General features: G+C 50.8%; 8 protein-coding genes across 8 annotated transcripts; 3 read left to right on the top strand and 5 right to left on the bottom strand.

Annotated features, from left to right (window-relative positions):
• Nucleotides 1–315: 315 nt before the first annotated feature.
• LTHEOB_6720 (Amino acid transporter) lies at nt 316–856 on the bottom strand (the record flags this gene model as incomplete). The annotated part of the gene is made up of 2 exons (XM_035516008.1): nt 316–513; nt 743–856. 2 exons carry the CDS (start codon nt 854–856, stop codon nt 316–318), a joined length of 312 nt encoding a protein of 103 aa, XP_035372755.1.
• Nucleotides 857–2595: 1739 nt separating this feature from the next.
• Nucleotides 2596–3796, top strand: LTHEOB_6719 (Amino acid transporter; the record flags this gene model as incomplete). The annotated part of the gene is made up of 5 exons (XM_035516006.1): nt 2596–2687; nt 2741–2894; nt 2962–3363; nt 3425–3454; nt 3506–3796. The coding sequence occupies 5 exons, from the start codon at nt 2596–2598 to the stop codon at nt 3794–3796; spliced, it is 969 nt and encodes a 322-aa protein (XP_035372754.1).
• A 748-nt stretch (nt 3797–4544) lies between these two features.
• Nucleotides 4545–7346, top strand: LTHEOB_6718 (Transcription factor jumonji aspartyl beta-hydroxylase; the record flags this gene model as incomplete). Its single annotated transcript, XM_035516005.1, has 6 exons — nt 4545–4800; nt 4847–5406; nt 5477–5535; nt 5583–6911; nt 6976–7201; nt 7266–7346. 6 exons carry the CDS (start codon nt 4545–4547, stop codon nt 7344–7346), a joined length of 2511 nt encoding a protein of 836 aa, XP_035372753.1.
• A 173-nt stretch (nt 7347–7519) lies between these two features.
• On the bottom strand, nt 7520–8718 carry LTHEOB_6717 (ABC-type fe3+ transport system protein; the record flags this gene model as incomplete). The annotated part of the gene is made up of 3 exons (XM_035516004.1): nt 7520–8006; nt 8062–8496; nt 8552–8718. 3 exons carry the CDS (start codon nt 8716–8718, stop codon nt 7520–7522), a joined length of 1089 nt encoding a protein of 362 aa, XP_035372752.1.
• Nucleotides 8719–9840: 1122 nt separating this feature from the next.
• On the bottom strand, nt 9841–10737 carry LTHEOB_6716 (BZIP transcription factor; the record flags this gene model as incomplete). The annotated part of the gene is made up of 2 exons (XM_035516003.1): nt 9841–10332; nt 10624–10737. The coding sequence occupies 2 exons, from the start codon at nt 10735–10737 to the stop codon at nt 9841–9843; spliced, it is 606 nt and encodes a 201-aa protein (XP_035372751.1).
• A 1839-nt stretch (nt 10738–12576) lies between these two features.
• On the bottom strand, nt 12577–15347 carry LTHEOB_6715 (Beta-lactamase; the record flags this gene model as incomplete). Its single annotated transcript, XM_035516002.1, has 4 exons — nt 12577–13256; nt 13442–13647; nt 13699–13762; nt 14249–15347. 4 exons carry the CDS (start codon nt 15345–15347, stop codon nt 12577–12579), a joined length of 2049 nt encoding a protein of 682 aa, XP_035372750.1.
• Nucleotides 15348–17503: 2156 nt separating this feature from the next.
• LTHEOB_6714 (uncharacterized protein) lies at nt 17504–18483 on the top strand (the record flags this gene model as incomplete). Its single annotated transcript, XM_035516001.1, has 2 exons — nt 17504–17647; nt 17746–18483. The coding sequence occupies 2 exons, from the start codon at nt 17504–17506 to the stop codon at nt 18481–18483; spliced, it is 882 nt and encodes a 293-aa protein (XP_035372749.1).
• Nucleotides 18484–21179: 2696 nt separating this feature from the next.
• Nucleotides 21180–21747, bottom strand: LTHEOB_6713 (uncharacterized protein; the record flags this gene model as incomplete). Its single annotated transcript, XM_035516000.1, has 2 exons — nt 21180–21589; nt 21660–21747. 2 exons carry the CDS (start codon nt 21745–21747, stop codon nt 21180–21182), a joined length of 498 nt encoding a protein of 165 aa, XP_035372748.1.
• Between the last annotated feature and the right edge of the window lie 1029 nt (nt 21748–22776).

The raw sequence follows: 22776 nt of genomic DNA, 5'->3' as shown, positions 1-22776 counted from the left end.
ATTACCGATGGTGCTAATAACTTTAGCCGTTCTTTTATGCCGGCCTCAAAATGTCGCGGGGATCGCTTGAGGAGAGTCACGATATCTGTTTTCTACTTGGTATTGATCAGATATACCTTTGAAGTTACTGTAACGAGTTTCAGGTCTTTCATTGTATCTAGATGGTGTCCCAGAAGATCCACCCAGACGATGCACTACATCTCAACTGAGTCCAGCCAAGACATCCAAGGTATGACAACCCAGGGTATTCCTTCCTGATATCCCCAGCTAGACTCTATCAGACTGGAGTAAGGGTCATCCCGTTATCAGTCCAATCTAATCGACATACTCAGCGCAGATGGTATCCCCACCAAGATCCATAATATCCGAGATTGTCACGTTGGGGACGAGGTTCAGGATGAAAAGGACGTGGTTGAGCGTAGTGACATTGCCGGGATCGCCGTTGTAATCGGTTAGCTCAGATCCGGCAGCGGAGAGATCGGCCATGTCGAGGACGGATTCGTCGGGCATGTTCTGGCTGCCCATATCTGTCAGGCGGTTTGGAAGGTCGGCCTGCTACCAGCGCCACTAGAGACGATCTAGGTATGCGTGGTGTAGGAAGAAGGTTGGACCGCCGTTACTCTCGATGGGGTCAAGCATCTATTTTGGTTCCCGTGTGAGTCAGCGTACGTGCAATCCAGGCGTTCTTCCAAGGATTTGTGCGTAGGGTGGTGCGAGGATTTGCTACGCCGCGGATACTTACCAGTCCACCGACCGCGCCGTGGCCAGCGCTATGGGGATATCCATTGTAGCAAGACCAGGCCTCCATGTAGTTCTCTTTCGCAAAGCACTCTTCGATATTCGAGCGGTTGGCCATGGCGAAGGAATCGACGTCGAACTCGCGATAGAGGCAGTAGTCCAGTCAACGCGTTCCTATGAGGCTTATCAATACGGAGGCTTTACCTTTGTCGTAGGTAATCAATAGGTCACAAACCATGACTTCCTCTTGTTAATGGCAGTACAACTGCCATTTGAAGAGGCTGATTCAACCACGCAAGCGGTGGCCAGGAGGGCTACAATAATCGAGCGAATCCACTAAAGCATGTTGATATCGAAATGAGAGGTCACAGAACACGTGAATACTGTGATAATGCAGATCAACGGTAGTAAAGAGTGTTTGCAAGCAATTGGCCGAAAGCTCGTTGATCAATAGAAGGGCAGAGGAAGATATTTGGCATTTGTAGCCACCCTCTTTCTCCTTGCCTCCATGCACACAAAGCAACCAAGCCATCTCTCACGTGCATCAAAATACCATGAGCCACCGGGCGTAGAACGGGAAGTTCGATTCCCAGCCACAATAGTGGATCCCGTGACTTTTGCGAGTCAACACGTCATCTGTAGATTGGCCGCGTAAGTCAAGATGCGGTGAGTTGACTGATCTCCCACAGCAAAGCAATTACCAAGCCATTACCAACCAGCTCGACTCCAAGGCTCACCTGAAAATAGTACATTCTCCTGCACCCAAGACGCATATACATTCAATTAAGGCCCACCCACGTCGTCTGTAGATTATCATGTACGACGTCATTTCATGTAACATTCGAATCCAAAGGTTGTAGCAGGTGGGTAGCAATTGGGCAAGGGAGATTTCTTTGTAAACAAGATTCCGGGACTAAAACTAAATCAATCGGCTGGTGAAGTATACTGATTGTATGTGATCCTGTTTGATGAATCTACAAGACACTCTTGGATACCCTTGCACTCTCTTTCGTTTCAAATCAAAATAAAGTGGTACAAGATTCGACGGAGAATTATGCTTGTTAGATTGGTAAACCTACATAAGCTTAGTTTCGCCATGCGAGGTCTAAGCGAAGACGAATAGGTATGGTACGCGTCGGGACGCGTCATGGCGCCGGTTACACGGCTACCCGCCCTCGGGCACCCCGCAAACCTCCACAAACACAGCCCAATCGTACAGAAGTAGAAACAGCCAAGGCGCTGTTGCAACGCTCCTGATGCCATTGGCACGCCTGATGTGCATGGAGATGCAGATCTTGTGCGTCACCCACCGAGCGATGTTCCAGAACGTACCCAAACTGGAAAAATCTCCAGTGAGGCTTGGCTCACCAGCCAACACCGGAGAAGGTCGATTTTCGTAATGCATCCCCACGAGAAAACAATTGCAGTAGCGCGGCGTGGTTAGTTTTGTTGAGGCTCTTATCGAGACAGTCTCAATCCAGCTCGCCGGGGTCCTCATGCTTCCTAATGCCACTGCACATGATTCACTGGGTCGGCCAAAGGGGTATCCATGCTGCTTCGACCAATGAAATGTCCGCTGTGATTCCCCTTACTTCTTTCGTTCTTGTTTCGGACGGACTAGGTCCATCAACCTCTGGGGCCGCCTGATGCACCGACAATATCGGGGGCTCATCCAAGGTGCACAGAGAACCCGGTCTTTACTGCAATTGTTAATATTGATGATGCGTCTTGTCAGATATTGTCTCAGGCTCGATAGTGACGACTGCTGAATACTGAGTATAAAGATGGGAAAGGCCTTCTTACCTTTCAGCAACAGACCGCCATCGAGTTCGTCAAACCGCCGTCCCAAGGACAGAAATGAAGATCGTGATCGCTTTTCTGGCAGGACTTGGCTTGGCCTCAGCAGCTCTGAATGATTCTTGCACGACCAAATCTCAGCGGAAAGCATGGTACGCCTCTCCACACCACGTTTTCATTGTGGCAACTGCTGACACTATTCAAGGCATACTCTTACTGATGATGAGAAATCCGCATACATTGACGCGGTGAAATGCTTGCAATCAGCCGCGCCAAAGCTGAACATTGACGGCGCACAAAGCCGTTGGGATGAAATCCAGTACACCCACGTCGCTCAAACGGGGGTGATCCACTCAGTGGTAAGCACCGTGGGGGTGGTGGCTGATAACTAGCACATCCAGGCTAATAGCTCAGAAAACACTTTAGGGTGCATTCCTTCCGTGGCATCGCATGTATGTGAGAGCCCATGAGTATCTCCTGCAGAGCGAGTGTGGATACACCGGCGGCCAACCTTACTGGAACGAAACACGCGACATTGGCGCCATCGCCAGTAGCACCATCTGGGACACCGACACTGGCTTTGGGGGGAATGGCACAGGCACGGATTCTTGTGTCCAGGACGGGCCGTTTGCAAACCTCACTCTTCATTTTGTGGCGAATGCTGGACTGGATGATTATTGCCTCAGCCGCGACTTCGATGAAGAAACGTTGGAGGGCGCTTCGCAGACAAATCTCGACACATGTCTCGATGCTGAAGACTTCGAGACCGTATGGGACTGTCTTGAAGGCCCGCCACATGCTGCTGGCCATGGTGGCACCGGAGGAACTGTGAGTCAAGATTTCTTAACTCGAGTTTGGCTTAGAGAAGGGTAACCAACGCATCACGTAGATGGTGGACTTGTCCAGCAGCGCTGGAGATGTAAGTCGATCCTCTATTCCAAATGGCGTACCGTTTCTAACAGCAGAGCAGCCTGTCTTCTTCCTTCATCATGCCTGGTTGGACAAGATCTGGTGGGAGTGGCAGTCACAAAATCTTTCGTACCGTCTGACGGAGATTGGAGGCGACAATGTGCCTCCAGACGAATACTTTAACTTTACCGGCCTGAATTACCCGAGCACAGCTATCACGGACTACGATGGTGACCCAGGCAACACAACCACATTGAACCACAACCTGTGGATGGCGGGTATTGTCGACAACTACACGATCAGGGATGTAATGGACATGGACAACAATCTCAACTGTGCTGAATACGTTTGAGGTCACAGCAGATAGATATTTCGGTAGAATATTTCATTTAATTCTTGGGACTGAAGAAACTCGCCTTTCCCCATGATCTACTGTGGATTCTGACAGAAAGCTTTTCTCAAACATTTTCTCATTCTACAGCTTTCTCTGTCCTGCCCATTATCAGAGTGACTCTATTAAGTGGATGGCACATGTGTATATTTGTCGTACTGGCCGCCATCTTCAGTGAGGCTTAGACCAGCCTCTAGAGAATTACGCAATTGCTGCCCCTTACTACATGCGACCACATGTGTAATAGCATCTCCATGTCCATTCGCTCGCTTGAAATTCCTGCAGCACACAGCGAAGTTGCAGCCTAACATGACGCCATTTGAAAGTCAAAATCAAGGTTATTTACAAAGGGTGCTAAGAAATCCACGCTAGCCGTTGGCTGCAATACCCCCCTGTATGCAGAGTCATTGTCACCACTGCATCGGGTATGCGTCGCTCTCTGCACAAATTAGGTCTAGGCGGCGGAACACGACGGCCGCGTTTGTTTCTTAGCAATCCCAACTCCAGCCTAAACAAGTACGTTGTTGTCAATTCTTTGCAGCAAGGGAGTTTCCCCGCAAAAGGCTGAGTCAGTGCACGGTGATTTTCCTTGGCGCCCGTGCGAAGGGTCGGTCTCCTACGGCGCAGGACTTGCGCCACTTGGTAAACCCCAACACAACCATGTCGCAATTCGCATCGCCTACACTCATCCACCACATGCGGCAGCACCATGGCTCCCACGACGAAGCAGCAGGTAGAACATGTCGCGTGGGTTGTCGCTTCAGAGCGGAACCCCGAGAGAGCCGCCGAACACGTCTTTACTTTCCTTGAGGAAGTCAGGAAAGGGCTGGCGACTGCGCTACCGGACCAACCGCATCTCATCTATAAGCTTTTTGCCGATATCGCTCAAGGTTTGCGGCCGTACTCGACTCTGGGCTTTCCGACCGTTCACGATGCGCAATCCGCCGCGCATCAGCAAACAAAAGGTAAGCACGGTGCCTCTTCGAGACTCTTCTCTAACATCTGCCGCAGATCGCTCCAATTATCGATCAATTTTTAGGTTTACCCCGCATACCGTGACCGGCGATTATAGCAACAGCCGAGATACGGCCGACGATGAATCAGTCCTTCAAGACGTGGATTATTTCATACGCGCTCTTGGCGATGGCAGCCTAAACGATATCCAAAATGCACCACCTTCCACAGATTTACGCGGTCGCGGAATCTCTCAAGTACAATTTTCCAGCGGGAGCCTACGTCCTAAACTAAGGCGAACTTCGCAAACTACCATCGGGCTTCCCCTCGATCCGCGAATCCCCTCGTCGCAGAACGACACTATCCCACAAAAGGTCGGCGAAGTCCGTTACGAGAAGCACCGTGGTGTTGTCCAGCTGTACCCAACGGCTGAACAGTGCCAAGATCTCACCAGGCTGATCAAGCTCGCACGATCATTAGGCGCAAATAGAAATGGCTTCTGCAAGGTGATTATACCGTGGGACGGCCCGGAATATCCCCTGGCCAAACCCGCCAATAACATCAAAGTTCGAACGAACCGCTTCTCGGTCTGCTCACAGATTGATGGAACATTCAAAGTAAGCAGGAATGAGCAGCATGACAGGCTTTTGTTTGGACATGAAATATCATTTCCGACTGCTTCAACAGACAATGAGCTGGTCCAGCGATTCGAGGCACTCTCACGAAATCCAGAAGGCTTCCGACGTGTTCGTTATTACAGCGATCTTGATGCTCACGACGAACACCAGCGCAGGCAGATTGGCCTCCCTCCACACTCACCTATATTCCCACTCAAGGAAAACCGACTCTCCGAAACCAAGGTCACCATCCCAGGCATCCATTGGCCGTACGCCTATGTGTCCAACAGCGAATTTGGAGCACCGTTTGCAATGCATGTCGAGGACTGCCACTTAGCATCCATCAACTATCTCTACACTGGAGAGAAAGTATGGATCATCGTCGAACCACAAAGCGGCAGTCGGCTCGAGGAAAAGCTCGCGGCCACAGGCATCGAAAAAGGATGCTCGCAGTTCCTCCGCCACTCTGCGAGATATGTACCACGGCCTCTGCTCGACGAGTGGGGCATATCGTACAAGGTCGTCCGCCAACTTTCCGGCGAAATCATCGTCACCTTTCCTGGCGCTTACCACCAGGGATTCAGCACCGGCTTCACCTGCGCAGAGGCTGTAAACTATGCAGAGGCCGACTGGTCAACGGCACAGTACCAGTTCTGCAGCGACAGGTGTCCCGACGGTTCCATCCAAGCCCCAATGATGGCCCTTCTCAACGAGGGCGATTCCCAGCACGACCAGCCCGCCACCAGCGAGGAGGCCAACCCCAGCGGAAACGAGAAAGAAGCCGCCGGCAGCAACAGCACGAAGCGAAAGGCCAGCGACGCGATCCTCCCGCCGACCACCAAAGAAGCAGCAGCCAAGCGGCCGCACCTGCGCAAACAACCGCAGCAGCTCAAGGACATGACGCTCTCGCCAAAGTTCTCCGGCGCGCTGGACGAGTTCAAAGACGTGACGCGCGCGCTGCTGTTCTGCACCATCGGCAGCCCGGAGGCCATGGTGCAGCTGCGCAAGGCGTGCGCCGCGCTGCGCGACCGCGCGACCCTGCCGCCTGCGTCCGTCGACCGCCACCGCACTGGCACCGGCAACACCGGCAACACTACCACCACCACCACCACCACCACTATCACCGCCTGCCAAGCCGTCCTCTCGCTCGACCGCCTCGACAACCAAGACTTCGCCGTGCAGGTGCTGCGCCGCTTCTACCTCGTGCGGCTCGTGCGCTGGCGGAAGAACGCAGAGGTCGCCGCGACTGCGCGGCAGCAGAACCAGCGCGCGGTGCGGAAGTGCGCGCAGGAGCGGCTGCCGCGGTACGAGACGCTAGTGCTAGAGGACCTGATGGCGCAGGCGTATCCGTACCTGACGGACAAGAACGACGAGGGCTACAAGAGCAGGTACAAGTCGTTGCAGAACAGGATCAGCTCCGGGAACAACTGGTACCTGCTCGCGGAGGAGTTTGGGGAGGGGATCATTGCTTTGGTGCCGACGTCGGACGTTGTGCCGAATTCATCGTAAGTGCATGTCCGTGAGCTCCGTTGCTGGCGATTTTTTTTTGGCTGATATGTTTGCGCGCAGAGTCGAGAAACTGGCACGTGGGCCGTTCAACCAGCTGATCGAAGCTTTGAAGAAGCATCGTGGGGGGTTCCTCCGGGATCTCAGCGCCCGTGTTGGCCAGCATCTGCTCAACGTGATCAACGGTGAAGAGACGGGTCGGAAGTTTCTGTTTGAGGATGAAAAGTGTAATCTTTTGGAGGAAGCTGAAGACTCGAAACGGTTGATTGAGCTGTGCGACTTGGATGAGGTATGACACGGCGCGTGCAGAGTTTGGTATGCCATCTGCTGCATGGTGTTGTTCAACTGCATAGAACCTGACCGGCGCGAGCAAGGAACGCTCTGTTGCGCCCTACGGAAAAGGGAGACTAATGGTGCTCTCCTTCCTCGGCTGAATTGAATAGAATTCTCTAGATCTTTCCAGGTAATTATTGAAGAGTATTCTTCTCTTCAATCTATTCACATGTCATGACGCGCAGAAGTAAGGGGTAGGATTGATATTAAATTAGCTGAGACAGTTATTCTATAGATTGTAAATGAGTACAGTGGAGCCGTGTACATGATGTGCTTAGATATCATCGTTTAGGGGGCTGATAGCGTCCGCAGGTCCGAGACGGTCTTCAAAGAAAAACCGCAGCCTCTCAACCGCCGCACGGTCCGACATCCACTTGCCGAACAGCGTGGGATCCGTCCCGGGCATATCCAGAACCTTGGGCAGGCCTGCCGGGCCCGGGATATCCGTGCGCACGCTCCACACTCCCATCGTGCGCTGGCGTTCCTCCGACAGCATGAACGAGTGGAGCAGCTTCGCTCCCTCAGGATGCGGAGCGCCCCTGAGGATGGCACCCGTCTGCGGCCACGTCACGAATGTGCCCGACTCGGGGTATGAGATGTTGTACGGAGCGGTGACGGAGCCGCCGAGCGTGGTGGTGAAGCTCGCGGTCCAGGATCCGTTCGAAGAACCGACGACGGTGGCGGGCGTGGCTGTGCCGCGGACCCAGCGAGGGTTTTGTGCTAGGAGCTTGTCGAACCAGGAGTAGCCGTATTGTTTCATGCTGCGGCTAATCAGCATGGGATGCTTTCACGTTGAGGGAGGTGTCTTGGGCTCACATCAAATCGAAGGCGAAGAGGATGGCGTCGTCGTCGTTGGGATAGGTCAGAACAAGCTTATCCTTGAACTCAGGCTTCAGGTAGTCTGTGAATTCTTTGGGGGCAGCGGCGTTGTCCACATAGTCGGTGTTCCAGACGTTGGACCAGCTGTAGATGAAGAGACCAGTGTAGGCACCGTCAGGGTCCTTGAAGTCGCCAAACACATGCTCCCAGCCGGAGGGCTTGTAAGGGAGCAGAGCTCCTTGTGACTTCCATCGGGGATAGTCGTTCAGCGTCTGGAGTATTATGCTATCCACGTACAAATCGTTCGTAGCGATCTGCCTATCAAGGTTGACATCGTGGTACTTCGAAAGGTCGACGGTAAGGTTGAGCGTCATGCCTGGGAAGCGTGCTTCAAAGGCTTGCTTGAGGCCGTCCTGCTGATGCACCTCATCTCTTTGGAAACCAACAAAGTCAGCCAGCGTAAAAACTTCTGTGGTCCCGAACGTACCCTCCGTGCCAGACAGTTACAACCCCTCCTTCCTTCAGAGCTTCTTGATAGATCTCATCGAGAGTACGGTTCTCAACTTCCACAAAATCGTTGAACCCAAGCAACGGATCGTATGCAAGAGCTGCAGAAGCAACGCTCAGGACCAGGGGGAAAACGCAGGGCCGCATGTTGTGAGTATGATTTTCTTGAGACCGTTCTAAGACGAAGACTGCCGATTGAGTTGCTCAGAAAACCATTGACCTTATTATAGTCCTATTTTATCCCTCAAGCATTCATAAGCCTCTCGATCTTCTACCATTTCCAGCACGGCACGAGCCCAGAGTGCGAGCACAGAAGCACGGCGAAGCCCCCGAGCAGCCTTGACGACTAATCAGCATGACCAAGCTCATTTTCCTTCCTTAAGTCCATATCTTAACGCCTTGCATGCGACGATTCTTCCGACCCACGGCCAAGGTGTTGTTCCGCACGCTGCTGATGTAATGCTGCTTGATAAGAAGCTAATCCATATCGGGGAAGTCAAAGCGTCTTGGAGATTATTCATCCCACATCACGCCCTTGAGCGGAAATATTCCGGACGAGCAGAAGCTTCTCACTCCTCGTTTCGAGAAATCCACTTTTTGCAGGCTGAAGAATGCTATGACGACTGTGTCCTCGCCGCCTCGGCACTCTTCTGAATCCACTTCTCTTTGTTGAGTCATGACCAACCCGGTGCCCCGCTCGTATAACTCGGATTCGCAATCGGTCTCGGCTCGCAATGGCTTTGATATTGCGGCAGGTACTTGCGTATTGCGGCTGAGCAAGTTGTCGGAGGCTGCCTTATCTTTTCTGATAAGCTTTTTCGCTGCATGGCGGTAGTAGTTTCTCCTCCGTGCTTCCTGCAAAATTAAGCTTTTGATCTTTTGTGATACGATGGTCAGATTTACAAACAAGTAGATTCTGGATAGCTGCCCAGCTGTCTCAAACTCGGATCATAACAGAGGCCAGAACCAGCAATAGTATCAAAGAGAGATCCATTACCACCCGACATTAACATCCAGAGCCATCTCAACCATCAAGCGCGTGAACACGTAGCCAGAGGATCGGCGGATCGCACAGCCTCTCAAGCGGTCCCACACTACTTGAAGATCAACTCTGCCATTCGTCACCGACGGATGCCCCTGAATGAGATTCCAGGTGGCCGTAAAGCTAAGTAATTGATCGCTCTCGCCCAGTGACAACTCATGAGGGATAGCTATGACGCACTTCGGAATTTCGCAGATGCTATCGTCTTGAAATGTGACAGTCTGGCTCTAGAGTGACGAAATTGCTGCTTGCAGGGAGGTGATAGCGGATCGTAGTCTTTCGTTCTCCTGCTGTAGGTTGTTCCACCGCGCCTCGGTTTCCTTGGCCCGTTGTTCCAATTCTGCAGTGTAGCGCTCCTTGCGCTCTCTGAACGCACGTTGTGCGGCACGGTTTTGAGCGCGTCTGCGTAATTTCTTCTCCTTGTCCAACAAAGCGCCCGCAGAGGGAATATCCTGAGGTACGTTGCCGCCAATACTTGGTGGTACAAAGGAAATAAGGCCCTCGCGGGGAGAATTGCTTGTGTAACTGCCGGAGATGGGATTATTGCCCGTGAAGTTGCATCCAAGGCCAAGGAACGAGCCGTTGTTGCCTCCTTCAGCGCTACCCGCATAGCCGAGAGGATTCCTTTGCCCCACTGGGCCTGAATCCGGTTGTACCGCAATGTTTCCAGTATCATGCGAGATAGTCTTCGTAAACGATCCTGCGGTACTGTACACGCCCTGAATTTGGTCAGCATTGCCATTGGAGAATCCTTCGTTCGTGTTTTTTCTTTAGTGTTGAAGTGATAACATTAATGGTTCGGATTATGTATGATGTGAAGGTAGATGATGTGTTGATTTTCGTCACGAGATATCGCACTGCCGCGCATGTAAATACCGTAGTTGTGCCCATAGATGTCCACGTTAAAAAGTGGTCATCCGGACTTGTTCCAGGCTCGCAAAGGCTACCTACCATTCACGTTGATGCGATATCATCGGGGTTGTGGTGGTTGAGTATAAGAAAGCCCTTACCAAACCAGTCGTAGGGACAAATGCAAGAATCTCTGCGTGGCTAGTGCAAGGGTTACCATTTGCCGGAGGGTAGTACGTTTCGAAATGTGTGTCTGTCGGCAGAGGATACGCCATCGGCTGTTGCGGAAGAGCGTTGCTGTTTAATGCTGATATATCAGCTTCTTTCTAAAATATATAATTGAAGAGATGCGCATGGGCGCAAAAAACGTGACTTGAACGTAATTCAGACCTACATAGATACGAGATGTCCAGGTCTGAATCGCTTACGATAGGCTAGTGCCGTGGCTCCGCCACACTCAGCGTCAGCCTACATAGATGGCTCAAAAGCTGAGACCCGTTCAACCCCTTATGTGTTACCATTTCACGCTGGTCTCTCAATATGAATAACTGAGTTCAATTCAAAATTTGCCCATAAAAGGGTGCCATTCCAAACGAATAGCTAGAGACTCTCAACACTTAAAACAGACCGATGGCGCAGAGGCTTGGCAGCCATTGCCAAGGTTCTCTTTTCCTTGTTTCAAGTTTCTTAAGAAAAGTAGCGACTCAGTCCAAGCATACACAGCCTCGATAGCGGACATTTACTGGCTCCAGTGCCTCTGCAAGGGGCGTTTCTGTTCGATGCTTCTTTGCTCTTGACATGGATACATGATTCAAGCATCGGATGATTCTTGGCTGAGCGTTCAAGCTTACCCTGCGCGAGGCTACTCAGACAGCTTCTTGCGATCATGTGTGAGCGCTCATTCAGATATTAAACTACTTGCTACAGCTTTATGCAGCAAGCAAGTCATTCGATATTCACTCGAAAGATTTCTTCCTCCTGAATATTCCGCTCCGGATTACCCATTTATCTGAGGACTTTCTCTACGTGTGCTGCTGGAAGTATATTTTTGGTGTCCACCGCGAGGCTGAAGATGTCCTCAGCCATTCATTTCCGTAGATATAGCTTTAATAGCGTCCGAAGCGAAGTGTTCGTGTTCGATGACTGAGCGAAAATAAACGGTAGTTGATAGGGATCCTCGAGCGAGATGCGACAACAACATGGAGACGCATGGCATCTTGTATATCGGCACGGTACTTTGGCGGTAGTTTGGATCTATGATTGCGTGAGCTTCCACCAAAAACTACGCACGAGGTGAAGGGAGATTTATCCCATCAAGATTTATTGACGCTTCAAGAGTCGCCTTGATCTCACCCCCTGTGGTAGCACATCCGTGGTAATCGGGAAAGTCTCTGCTGTCAAAAGTACCGTTAGAATACATCGATATAAGTTCAGAAGTCAACTCTCTCACACAACATATTTCGGCAGCGCTTGCGCATGTTCGCTGTGAACTTCTGAAGAGTTTACTCTCGTTGGGACTTGCTGGAAGCGAAAACCATATATTCTGCCCGGCGTGATCCTAGAAATCCGATCAGACGTCTTTGACGGCTTCTCCATGAGTCGTTAATTCGTTTACTTACCAGGCATCAATCCTGTCGACAGTTTCCTCCGTTCGGCTGCTGGATTCTTTCGAGCATCGGTCATAACTGTCTCGCCTATTCAGCGTGCGGCCATCGGATGACAACGGTTCTGTCGTGCCGTTCTGCCGATATGGGGAGCATTACCTCGGAGCAACTGTGCGATCGCAGATGTGGGCCTGGGGGCGCATCGGATCATGCACTGGCAGATCGGTCCGAAGCAATTGAGTTTATTTGTCAGCTCAGCGGAACCACATGCGGAACGCTATGGCAGTTTGGTATGTAGCTGATGACACGTAAGGGCTTTGTGAGAAGATAAGGTCGACTAAACATAATTCCTGAGCTCTTATTATTGCTCTCCACGTCGTGCAGCCGATAATAGTACCCGATTGGAGGTCTTGAGAACTGCTTATGAACGGTCTTGACATGACTGAAAAGTGCATACGATCTTTGATACTGTTTGTAGCTGAGAGAAAGACTGCGGAAATCTCTTACCAATCAGATCAGCTTCATCCTCCGAGCCTCAACCTCCACCATGCGAGGAAGTTCCACTGAAAGTGACAGTGAATCGGCTGGCTCCCACCCCAGCACTCTTCTGGCCCTAATTGCTGTGTGCCTTGAGTTGGTGCCCCAAAGGTATCTTCCGAACGGGTGTATCGCCTCCACTTCGTTGACGCTTAGGTGCTCAATTTCAGGGGAAGGAATCAGCCCAAGCTTGCAAGCCTCGCTGGCGATAGCTCTGGCGATATCGCCCCAGTGGTGCTCACCCGACTCGATGAAATAGTAGCCTTCAAGTCCCCAGGTGGCATTTCCTCCACCAGGCTTAGAGGCTTCCTCGATGAGCCGTAGATATATGGAGCTTAAGTCTCGAACGTGTACGGTGCCCCACCTATTTTGGCTGTGTCCAATTTGGAACCCTTTCTTGCGCTCCAACGTGCACTTTATCAACTCTGGCACCTGGATCGATCGCGTTTTGTCCGGCCCCCGTCCTTCGCCGTAGATGCATGGGGGACAAACGATGGCAGTGCGGATCAGGGAAGATTCCTCGTTGCTTGAGAGGACGATCTTGTCCACCGTCCGATGCGCGGCGTCCTCGGGCAGAGATGTTACTTCCGACACGCCATCCCAATCGTTGTATACCTTGGTTGATTCCGTTCCGAATGTACCGCTGCGGATGTCTGGTGCAGCGAGAATGCCAGCACCAGATGTATGAATGAGAAAGCTTGGTGCATTTCTCATTTTCATCCCACTTTTAATAGCTTCTGCTGCTTTTTGATGATCGGCACTGGCCCAATCTGCATTTAAAACGGCCAAATGATTAACATCGAAGAGAGTGAATCGTGTGAGGTTGGATACCACCTACTAAGCACGATGTCCGCCTTTGCAACCTCATCAACTATCAAGTCGTAGCTATCGAGATCGCCCTGGATAAACCTCATCTTGGGGTACTGCTTCAGAAGCGTTGCGACCCTTTCGGGGTCCCTCACAAGGAACGTCCATTCGTATTCAGGATGATGCTGGTGAATGGTGTAAAAGGCGTCGCCGCCAACGTATCCGGTAACTCCTATACTGATCTGCGTTGTAAGAGTCCATTCAAATGATAATCAAGTCAATTCTTACGCAAATAGCTTTGGCATGTTGAAGATGGGGCTGGCCTTGATATCTGGCCTTGCGTGACCGTAACCTTTTATGTGGATCTGCGATATCCAATTCCAAGCGACGCGTAGGCCCGGACAAATGCCGCACCAATTCCTCTTCGCTTAAGTATGGCCGTTTGTAAGCATGCCTCTCTTGGCACTGTCGACCGGACAGAACACGGTTTCAGCACAGCCTCCCTGTCCTCCAGGGGAAACCCTGATGATTGAATCTTTAAGAGTTCGATCATTTAGATTCAATGATCCATATCGATGTAACAATCACCTCTAGAAAGAAATTGGCTAGCTAAGCGAGCACGAGGTTCACCTACCCTTGGTACCTCTTGTTACTTGCTCATTGTAAACAATGGCTTGTAAAATCATCATGAGAACTTCTAAGCAATGGTGCTGTAGTTCAACAACCGTACTAGTCTTTTCTACACTGGGATAATCCAGGCATACCATATCACAAGGTGCAGTTCTCCCTCATCAAGCCATACAAGCATTGTACACAGCTCTTACGTACTGTTTCGTACGATAATTCCCAATTCCCACGTTCTCCATCTTGTTCATCACATACGAGATAGTCATCCTGCGGTCGACATCCATGATAATAATTGAGCCACCAAGTCCTCCCCAAAAGCAGACTCGCCCCTCTGGTATCCAGTTGACCATGGTATCGGCTCCGGTCAGTCCGTATCCAATGCCTAAGCGAAGCGATTCTCCAGTTGCCAAATCGATTCCCTTGGCCTGTTCTTCAAAGATGCGGTCGATCGTATCCGGGGACAGGAGTTTGTGGTTGCCAACAATTCCACCAAGGGAGATAGCAGAAAGCATGCGAGCAATGGCTCTAGCATTCCCGAACCCACTCGCCGCACCGAGCTCCGCCCGCCTCCAGGTTGGGGTGTTTGCGACTGAAATATCAAAAACGGGGTTCCTCATCGTCTTCGCTGATACGGAATCGACATCGCCCGCAGGAGGTGGCTTTCTCCACGTGTGCGGCGGAACGACATCCGCGGTGCGTGGCCAGTCCTTCTCCGCAACCCCCAGCTGGAAGTCCGCACCGAATGGAGTCGCGATTTCATCCGCAATAAATTGCTTTAGAGATTTTCCAGTGACGCGGCGTACGAGCTCCCCGACGAGATGGCCCATCGTAAAAGAATGATAGCCTGACGCTGTTCCAGGTACCCACCAGGGCGCTTGTTGTTCGAGAAGGCCCGTTGACGCGGGTACATCAATGACATCTTCAAGGCTCATACGAGCATCCCAGCCAGATACGCCAGAGCTGTGCGAAAGTATGTGACGGACTTCGATGTTGTGCTTGCCATTCGCGGCGAACTCCGGCCAGTACTTGGCAACCTTCTCGTAAGGTGACAGGAGGCCTCGATCGATAAGTATCAGGGCGGCTAGGCTGGTAACGGTTTTCGATGTCGACCACACGGCGGTAATGGTGTCTTCCTCCCAGAGGCGGGTACGAGAAGTATCTGCGTAGCCTCCCCACAGGTCGACGACATTTTCTCCATCAATGTTGACAACAAGAGAGGCTCCAAGTTCCTCGCCAGAAGTCAGATACTGTTGGAGTAGTTCCTTGACATGCTGGAAACGGTCGTCGCATCGACCCAAAACCTTCGCCATGGTGGTAATAACGTCAATTTAGTGAATTCCCGAGGCTTGGGTTCCGACCGTTGGATGGGGTACGTTGGAGTTGTTAATCGATTAGATGAGTGGGACGATAAATTTGAAGATATATCACCTAATGCAGGCTACTTGTGGCAATCACCATGCTTTCATCATCACGGCTTTTAGAGTCTAAATTCCATTGATTCTTGCCGATATGTCTTCCGATACGAGCATCATGCTAATCGGAACACGCTAGCTTACCGATCAAGTTTTCCGTTCGGTCTAATGCAAGAAACACCGAGAGTCCGATTGGAGAATTGTCAGAGGAGTCTCGATCTATTTTCCTTCCTGTCTGCTTATCGGACGACCGTGCACGATTCTTTAATTCCGCTCTGCTCCACTTTATCTTACTAACAATAATGTTAGTAAGATACTCTTGACAAAGACGCACAGTAGTGTAACGTCGCTTTTCACCCTCCATTGATTTTTGAGGTTGCCTCTGCGGAAGTATTCCGCAAACTCCCACTTCGACCTTCCAATTTTCTTAGCACTAAGGGTCGATACCGCTCAGCTGTATTACAAGGCCAGCCTTCACGTTTTTACGGCTAGTGTTTCTGCTTGCGGTTTTCACGGCAGATATATTCTGTGATGACACACCCTGCTCAAGTGAAGAAAAGTGCAGTCTCAAGCCTACCGGAAATGACGAGGGTAGCTTTTTCATAACTTTATAATTGCCTCTCTAAAACGGCGACAGTTGGTTGAAATATCAAATGTGACAGAGTTTACGAGTAATACTAAACGCAAATGACACAAAATCAGTGAGACAGTTACTCTCATTGAATGGATCAATAATGCTGATCTCCACAACAGAAGCATTGTAACGTACACTATCAATAAATGTTGATGCATGGGAGCATTCCAGGGTTTCATAGTTATTTACCATACCATCACCGATGCTTTTAAAAGGTGCTATAGTATTACGCATCTATGTTCTTGTGTCCTTTTCCTGTGATTCGTTGTACTCCATAATCCGTTCTACATGAAGATTTCTTGGAGGTCGCCATACTTCACTGCGCCTGGGTAAATTCCGACATCATCACACATGTATACGTACGGAAAAATATGGGCGTCCATGTGCAGGAAATTTGAGTCGAGGCCTGTGAGAGCAGACCTGGACTGGGCCTTGGCGGAAGAATTACGTTGATTAACCTCCGAACAATAGGCCTGCCTTTGTCTTTTAAACACTTCAGAATATTTATCTCAAGATGTAATATTGGGCATTGGTAGGAACGAGAGGCATGACTCGTAAGAATTCTTTGCGGTTACTATTTCTGGTACAATCCTGCATCGTGTAGCTGCTGATAGGTCGGTGTCGCGAGCGGGGTAAGTAAGCTGAACCGTGCACGGTACATGGTTTCTGCACCGTAGGACGTAGGACGGAGAAATTGTCTAGAACTACGAACCGAGAAACTCCGTGCCGTTGCCAAGAGCTGCAAAGACCCTGAGACGACCTTTGACATAAATCCAAGCAACTGAATTCTGTAAATCGAAACTTAACCATTAGAGAAAATCAGGTTGATTTTATATGATGCTAACATGTGAGTTCGGGAATGTTCTTGGAGAAAGGCAAATTTCCAGTACGTGATTTGCTCAGTATTATGAAGTCAGTGATTCAGGGCGCTCTTCAATGATTTGGTGGCATCTATTCATTATGGAGAGTGCATGAAGGCATTTGGAAAGGGGCCTTGGTTGTTGATTTAGCTGTCGAGAAATGTGTAGGTTCGGATCGCCATTCTACACACGCATTGCCTCCAATCAAATTGACCGAATACATACCCGTTCGTATTAAAACAGATTTTGCTATTGGTCGGATGGTGTTAGTTGAATCCCAACAGAAACTACTCGGCATTCGGATGCCCGATCAGTAATCTTGGTCAGTGCAACGGCCGAAGTTTTGTGTTTTCGTGGAGAATTTCTTTTAGAATTTCCCCTCAGCCCTACCGCTCGGAATTCGTAGATGGAAGCATGTGAATAACATGAAGGGCAAAACCGCGGCAATTCAGTAGGTCATGCAATCGCAAATATGACTCTACCAGCTATAAGTTGAGCTTCAATCCAGCAATAGCCATGATCGCAGCAGTCAAACACGGCACAATAACTCAGCTGCAAAGATGGCGCGCCGACCGGTTCACATTTCTCTGAAAGTTGCTGTGCCTCTCAGCGCGCTCATGATTTTGTTTGCATCCATCGCCTTCACGGGCCACCGATTGGACTGGCCCGGAAAACCGGCGTTCACAACATTTCGACACAGCGAGGTATGTCGGCTCTCTCTAATCCAAAAGGCCCTTCTCATCGAGTCCAATTGGGACGTTGTGACAATTTCTCATGCTAACCACGACGATGAATCCTACAGATCGACGAGCATTTCCTCAACAACCGCCTGCGAGCGCTCTCCTCCCGCCCACTCCCACGCTTCATCTACCACACCCTCCACGCGGGGCCCGCCATCCTCTGGTCGCTCGCAATGCCATTCCAGCACATCGACTCTCTGCGCGCACGCTTCCCAGCGATGCACCGGCGCAACGGGTACCTCGTGCTCAGCCTCTCGCTCCTACTCTCACTCGGCGGCTTCTGGATCCTGAACCGGAACATGTCTCACACGCACCGCGAGTTCTACCACATACACACGGTCATCAAAGGCAAGTACATCCCGCTGCTCACGTGGCCGACGTTCGAGTCCTCGCTCTGGTTCCTCGCGCCGGCCTACTTCTACAGCCTGTTCCGCACGGCGGAGACGGCGCGCGCGCGCGAGTGGGCGCGCCACCGCAAGTGGGCCGTGTTCCACACCATTGCGGCCTACACGATCACGCTGCAGCGGGTCAACGTCGTGGTGTGCATGGTTGCGGGCTGGGCGATGCATCTGCTGGTGCCGGAAAGGGTGCAGCAGGAGGTGCTGGGCGTGCCGGCGACGCACGAGGGCAAGGCGGCGGCGGAGCTGGCGGCGTTCGCGTGGACGGCGTGGTATGGCGGGATTTTGGCGTTCGTCTGGATCCTGTACGAGTGGCGGCCGGCTGCTTTGTTTGCGCGGGGGAGGAAGGGCACGGCGGCGGCGGCGGGCGGTGAGAAATCGGATACGGGTAAGGTGGAGTAATGGGATCGGACGGGATTGGATGTTTGGAAGTCAAACAGCAGAGTGTTGGGAGCTTGGCCACGAATGCCGGGGGTCATTGCCAAACACGACCTCTTTGGCGTCAAACACCCCAAACACGACTCTCACCAAATTCCACGCTCCTTTAAGCGTAATGGAACATTAAGTCCGTAGATGTCTACAATGATCAGATACAAAAATACCTAACTCGATAATGCTGTCCTGCACGGGGTGGATGGGCTAACGGTCATGTTTGGGCGGCAGAGGTCACGTTTGGGTCGCTCGACGCCAAAGAGGTCGCACTTGGTAATTTGCTCCGATTTGCCGGCGTGGTCGCTTACTCTCCATTTCCGTATACGGTAATCATCGAGCTGTGGAGGTGATTGTAGAGTGATCCGTGCGCATTCATTCCATGTATGCCGGGTCTACTCTGGCCAATTAGCATCGTGATTTTGTCAATGCCGGCTGACCTCGGCAGGTGTTGTCACGCGGCAGCTGACAACCTTGTAGCCCAAAGAGAGAAGGGGTAAATCCAAAAGGACTCTAAAGCATGATGGTTCAGGCGTGGGAAATGGAGAATGTTGGTGGTGTTACCGGATCAACTCTTTGAATGATATATAGTGTATATCTTTGAAAGTAAAATTGCGGTTGTGATCAGCAACTCATGTCGGTAGGAAAAACAAGAATAAAATTGAATATTCACTGCCATGTCGATTACGGGAACCACATTATAACGTACAATATGTTACGTGAAAGAAGCACTCAGAAATATACCCCAGCAATGAAAAAGCAAAAATAGAAGTTAGCATCCATTTCGTCCATCTCTTTCCCAAAGCCATTTGGCGTACCAACATAACAAGCATCCCGAACTAACCGGTCTACCCGCCAACCTTCCATTTGGGAGAAATGAGATCTGCTTTAGTGTACTGGAGAGGAAATGTGAATTCCACGGGGTCCAGCATGTTCGTCGCTGTCCATTGCACTGTGATGCCCGCCGTTATACAGTCCATTGCCTCCAGGCCCTCCGTTGCTACCAACAATGCTGTGTCTGCCTTCGCTGTGGCGCCCATGTGGGTCCATGCTGCGTTTGGATTCTTCGTAAACTCCACTGGAGCTTTCGTAGTCGCCTGACGATCGCTTTCGGCGGCGCTCTCGAACTTCATGGAAAGCCGCTGTAATGGCGTGAAGAACGCTATGTAATCGTCAACGTGTCAATAATGCAGTGCAGTTTAGAATTGAAATAAACACTGGAGAAGAAGAGATCGATAAACCTACGTGCTAATTATTGCCAGTATGAAGGTGCCCCAGGGAAGATTGCAGCTGTCATCCCTGCGTCCAGTCCTTCCATTGCCAGTAGATGTCCTGTTGTTGTCTCCAGTGTTGTAGCAATGATGTGGGCCAGCATTGCCTCCATTTGGGCGTGTGAGCACCGCGACAGCGATGAATGCGCCGACGAAGAGGAGGTCGAGAAGTACCCAGAGCCAGCGAAGTATTCTGGGGCCACGACCTCTGAGGAGGCAGGACAGGAGCATAGAGATAAGAGTATACAGCACAGCAGCTGCAAGAATACCTTCGACAGCGCCGTAGGCATGATTCACGCCATGTCGTCGTTTGATTGCGTTCACGAGACGGTATACTTTGGCCAGACGTTGCGAGAAAATGCCGAGAGAGATAACAGATGAAAGGAATTGAAGGACGCGGGTGAAACGGAGAAACCAGCGGTAGAGTGTAGAGTGCTTCAGCCTGTCAGGAACGCAGCGGGTAAGCAACCCGGTTTGGTTATCGTCGTTTCTTGTCATATTGTGCGATTATGAAAGATTTGGAGAAATCAAGATTGGAGTTTTGTAGCGTCTTTGGCACTCATTCTTAAGGAAATTCTCTCCACAAATTTCCTTTCGTCACCATGAGCGGAAGCCATGTAGAAAACAGGTTTTGCAGTCGGTTGTGATACGTGCAATATTGTATGGTAGCCACGGTCCTTGAAGGCCCGAAAAGGATTAGTGGAGGCAAAACAGACGAACGATTGTTTAATCTCAACCATTAGAACGATAGACATTGCATGAGAGTGACTTGTTTATGATGCGTTGTCTAAAAACCGACTGATCCGTTCGGTTCGGAAGTGGAAGGCGTTGATCACGGACGGCTCGTTTGCCGCCTACGGCCCGCTGACGGCTCGCTTTGTACACCGATTGGCAGACTAACTCGAAGTCTGCTTACACCAGTATTAGCTCAACCACACCCTTTCGCCAATCAGGCTGTTGCAACACACGTTTCGCGGAGCCATCTGCCGGTCGCGTTGGACCTCCGTCGAGCACAGACTTCTTCAGATAATACTTCCACACTTTTACCTTATTCTTCGTAGATGAGAATACATCATCTATGATGTTGGATTAGTGACGACTGCATGTTCATATGTACTGTTGCGATACTTGCATAGGTATTATTAAGATCGCTAACGTTTAAAATTATGTACCGTAGGAGAAAGCATTTGCTATGGGAAACAGGAAGGCTTGTGTGACCTCAGATCACAGAACTTTATCTTTGGCGCCAAAATCCCGCATCATCCACTCTAGCCATACAAGGAAGCCACAATATGGAAAAGCGCTAGTAGTGTATGTCGTCCTAAAGCTGAATAACAAAAGTGACATCGGTGTAGTTTGGGGGGGAAAAAAAGGCGCAAGTAGTGTCGTAATTCTGACTTAAAAGAAGAAACTCTTGCCTCTATTCTCAGGCCGCTCCAACACACCAGACCCAACACCCACCTCCCGTAGCCGGGCTTTCAGCCGGTTCGTCACAGCTTTGGGGTATTCGGGGGAAGAATGCGCCGGCCCCTTCCCCTCGGCCGCCAATTGATCAGTGAGCGCATTGTCCGTCCTGAAGAACGGCACGGGCAGAGCAACCTCCGATCCACAGGCCTCTGCACATGCCTGAAACAGAGTCTGAAAAGCTTCCTCATTGTAGCCGCCGCCAGTGATTACGGCGCGTGGAAGAACAGTGAAGTCGTTGGAGCCGATCTGGGTGTGGAGAGACGTGGACGGCGGTGACGATCCGGATATGATCTTGGGGACTTCCTTTGTAGCAGCAGCAATATCATGGCCGGCATAGACGACTATAGAACTCAGGGCACGTTAGAGGACCAGTTCGGCTGCCTTTCGCAGATGTGGAATGCGAGGACGTACCATCGTATTCGGGTAGCATGTGCGACCTCACCAACGCAGCCACTGGTCGCATGGCACCGCAAAGGATAACGGGAATGGGAGCAGACATGGGAAAATCGTGAACAGAATCTGTGTTGGGGTCAAAATCCGTCAGGAAAGAGATTTAGAAGCTCAGAGTTACGAGCAAGCGTTAGAATTTCAAGCGGCAGCGCCGAATCATGACCAGTTCTTGCTAGAAATCTACACGGCCGCTCGTGACCGTTCAACGCGAGTTAGTTAATCACTCGGATACTCCGAAGGCCGAGCTACCGATTTGAAGCTGACGTAATGCGACACATAGTTCTGAGCGAGTGCGAGCGTTAATCCCCATGCACGGAACTGCCGAACGTGGTCCAAATCGCCAGATACAATTCCCAACACTACTTGACCTCGTTTAAAAGGTGACTTACAAAATTTAGCAAGCTCTTCGACATCACAAACGTATGGGCAAAGGATCTTCTGCTCAAGTACGGATGTACCGTCAATGCCATGTCGCCTGGCCCGACGCAGACAACAGCGTTGGAGGGAGCCTTGGCGGATGTGAAGACCTCAGGCATGTTCAAGCCTTTCATCAACCTCACACCCGTTGGACCGAGGGTGCGCGAACGGGAGGAGATTGCGTACATGGTTGGAATGTTATGCGAGAAGAAAGCCCGCTGGATTAATCGTGTTCATCTTTTTGCGTGCGGAGGTCTGCATGTGGATTGATGACGGGACATGATCGGAAGGGACGTTAGTGGTGCGGGATTGCAGTAAGAAACAGATCAACCAGTTTTCTGCATGATTTTAAATAGACAATTATCAAATAGACCGGCGCCTTCGCACATGGTATTTCGGGCTGGTATCGACTGGCTTACCTGGTGTTGGAGACCGATTCAGATTGAGGGACTAATTTTGGAGATTTCATACTATAGGAGATCAACGAATATACTCTCGCACAATTGGATCTGGCTTGTCAATGGCTCAGATTCCAATTGATAGCAGCAAACCATGGTGCATTAATTTCTTTACCTATGTCGACACCTATAATTTCTCTTGTCAAACACCAGTAGTATCAGACAACTATGAAGCCCATTCAGTGAGGAGTGGCCCATGAGAA

Source organism: Lasiodiplodia theobromae, assembly GCF_012971845.1.
Source record: "Lasiodiplodia theobromae strain AM2As chromosome Unknown scaffold_19, whole genome shotgun sequence".
Classification (NCBI taxonomy): Eukaryota; Fungi; Ascomycota; class Dothideomycetes; order Botryosphaeriales; family Botryosphaeriaceae; genus Lasiodiplodia; species Lasiodiplodia theobromae.
This window is presented reverse-complemented; position numbering and strand designations above follow the sequence as displayed.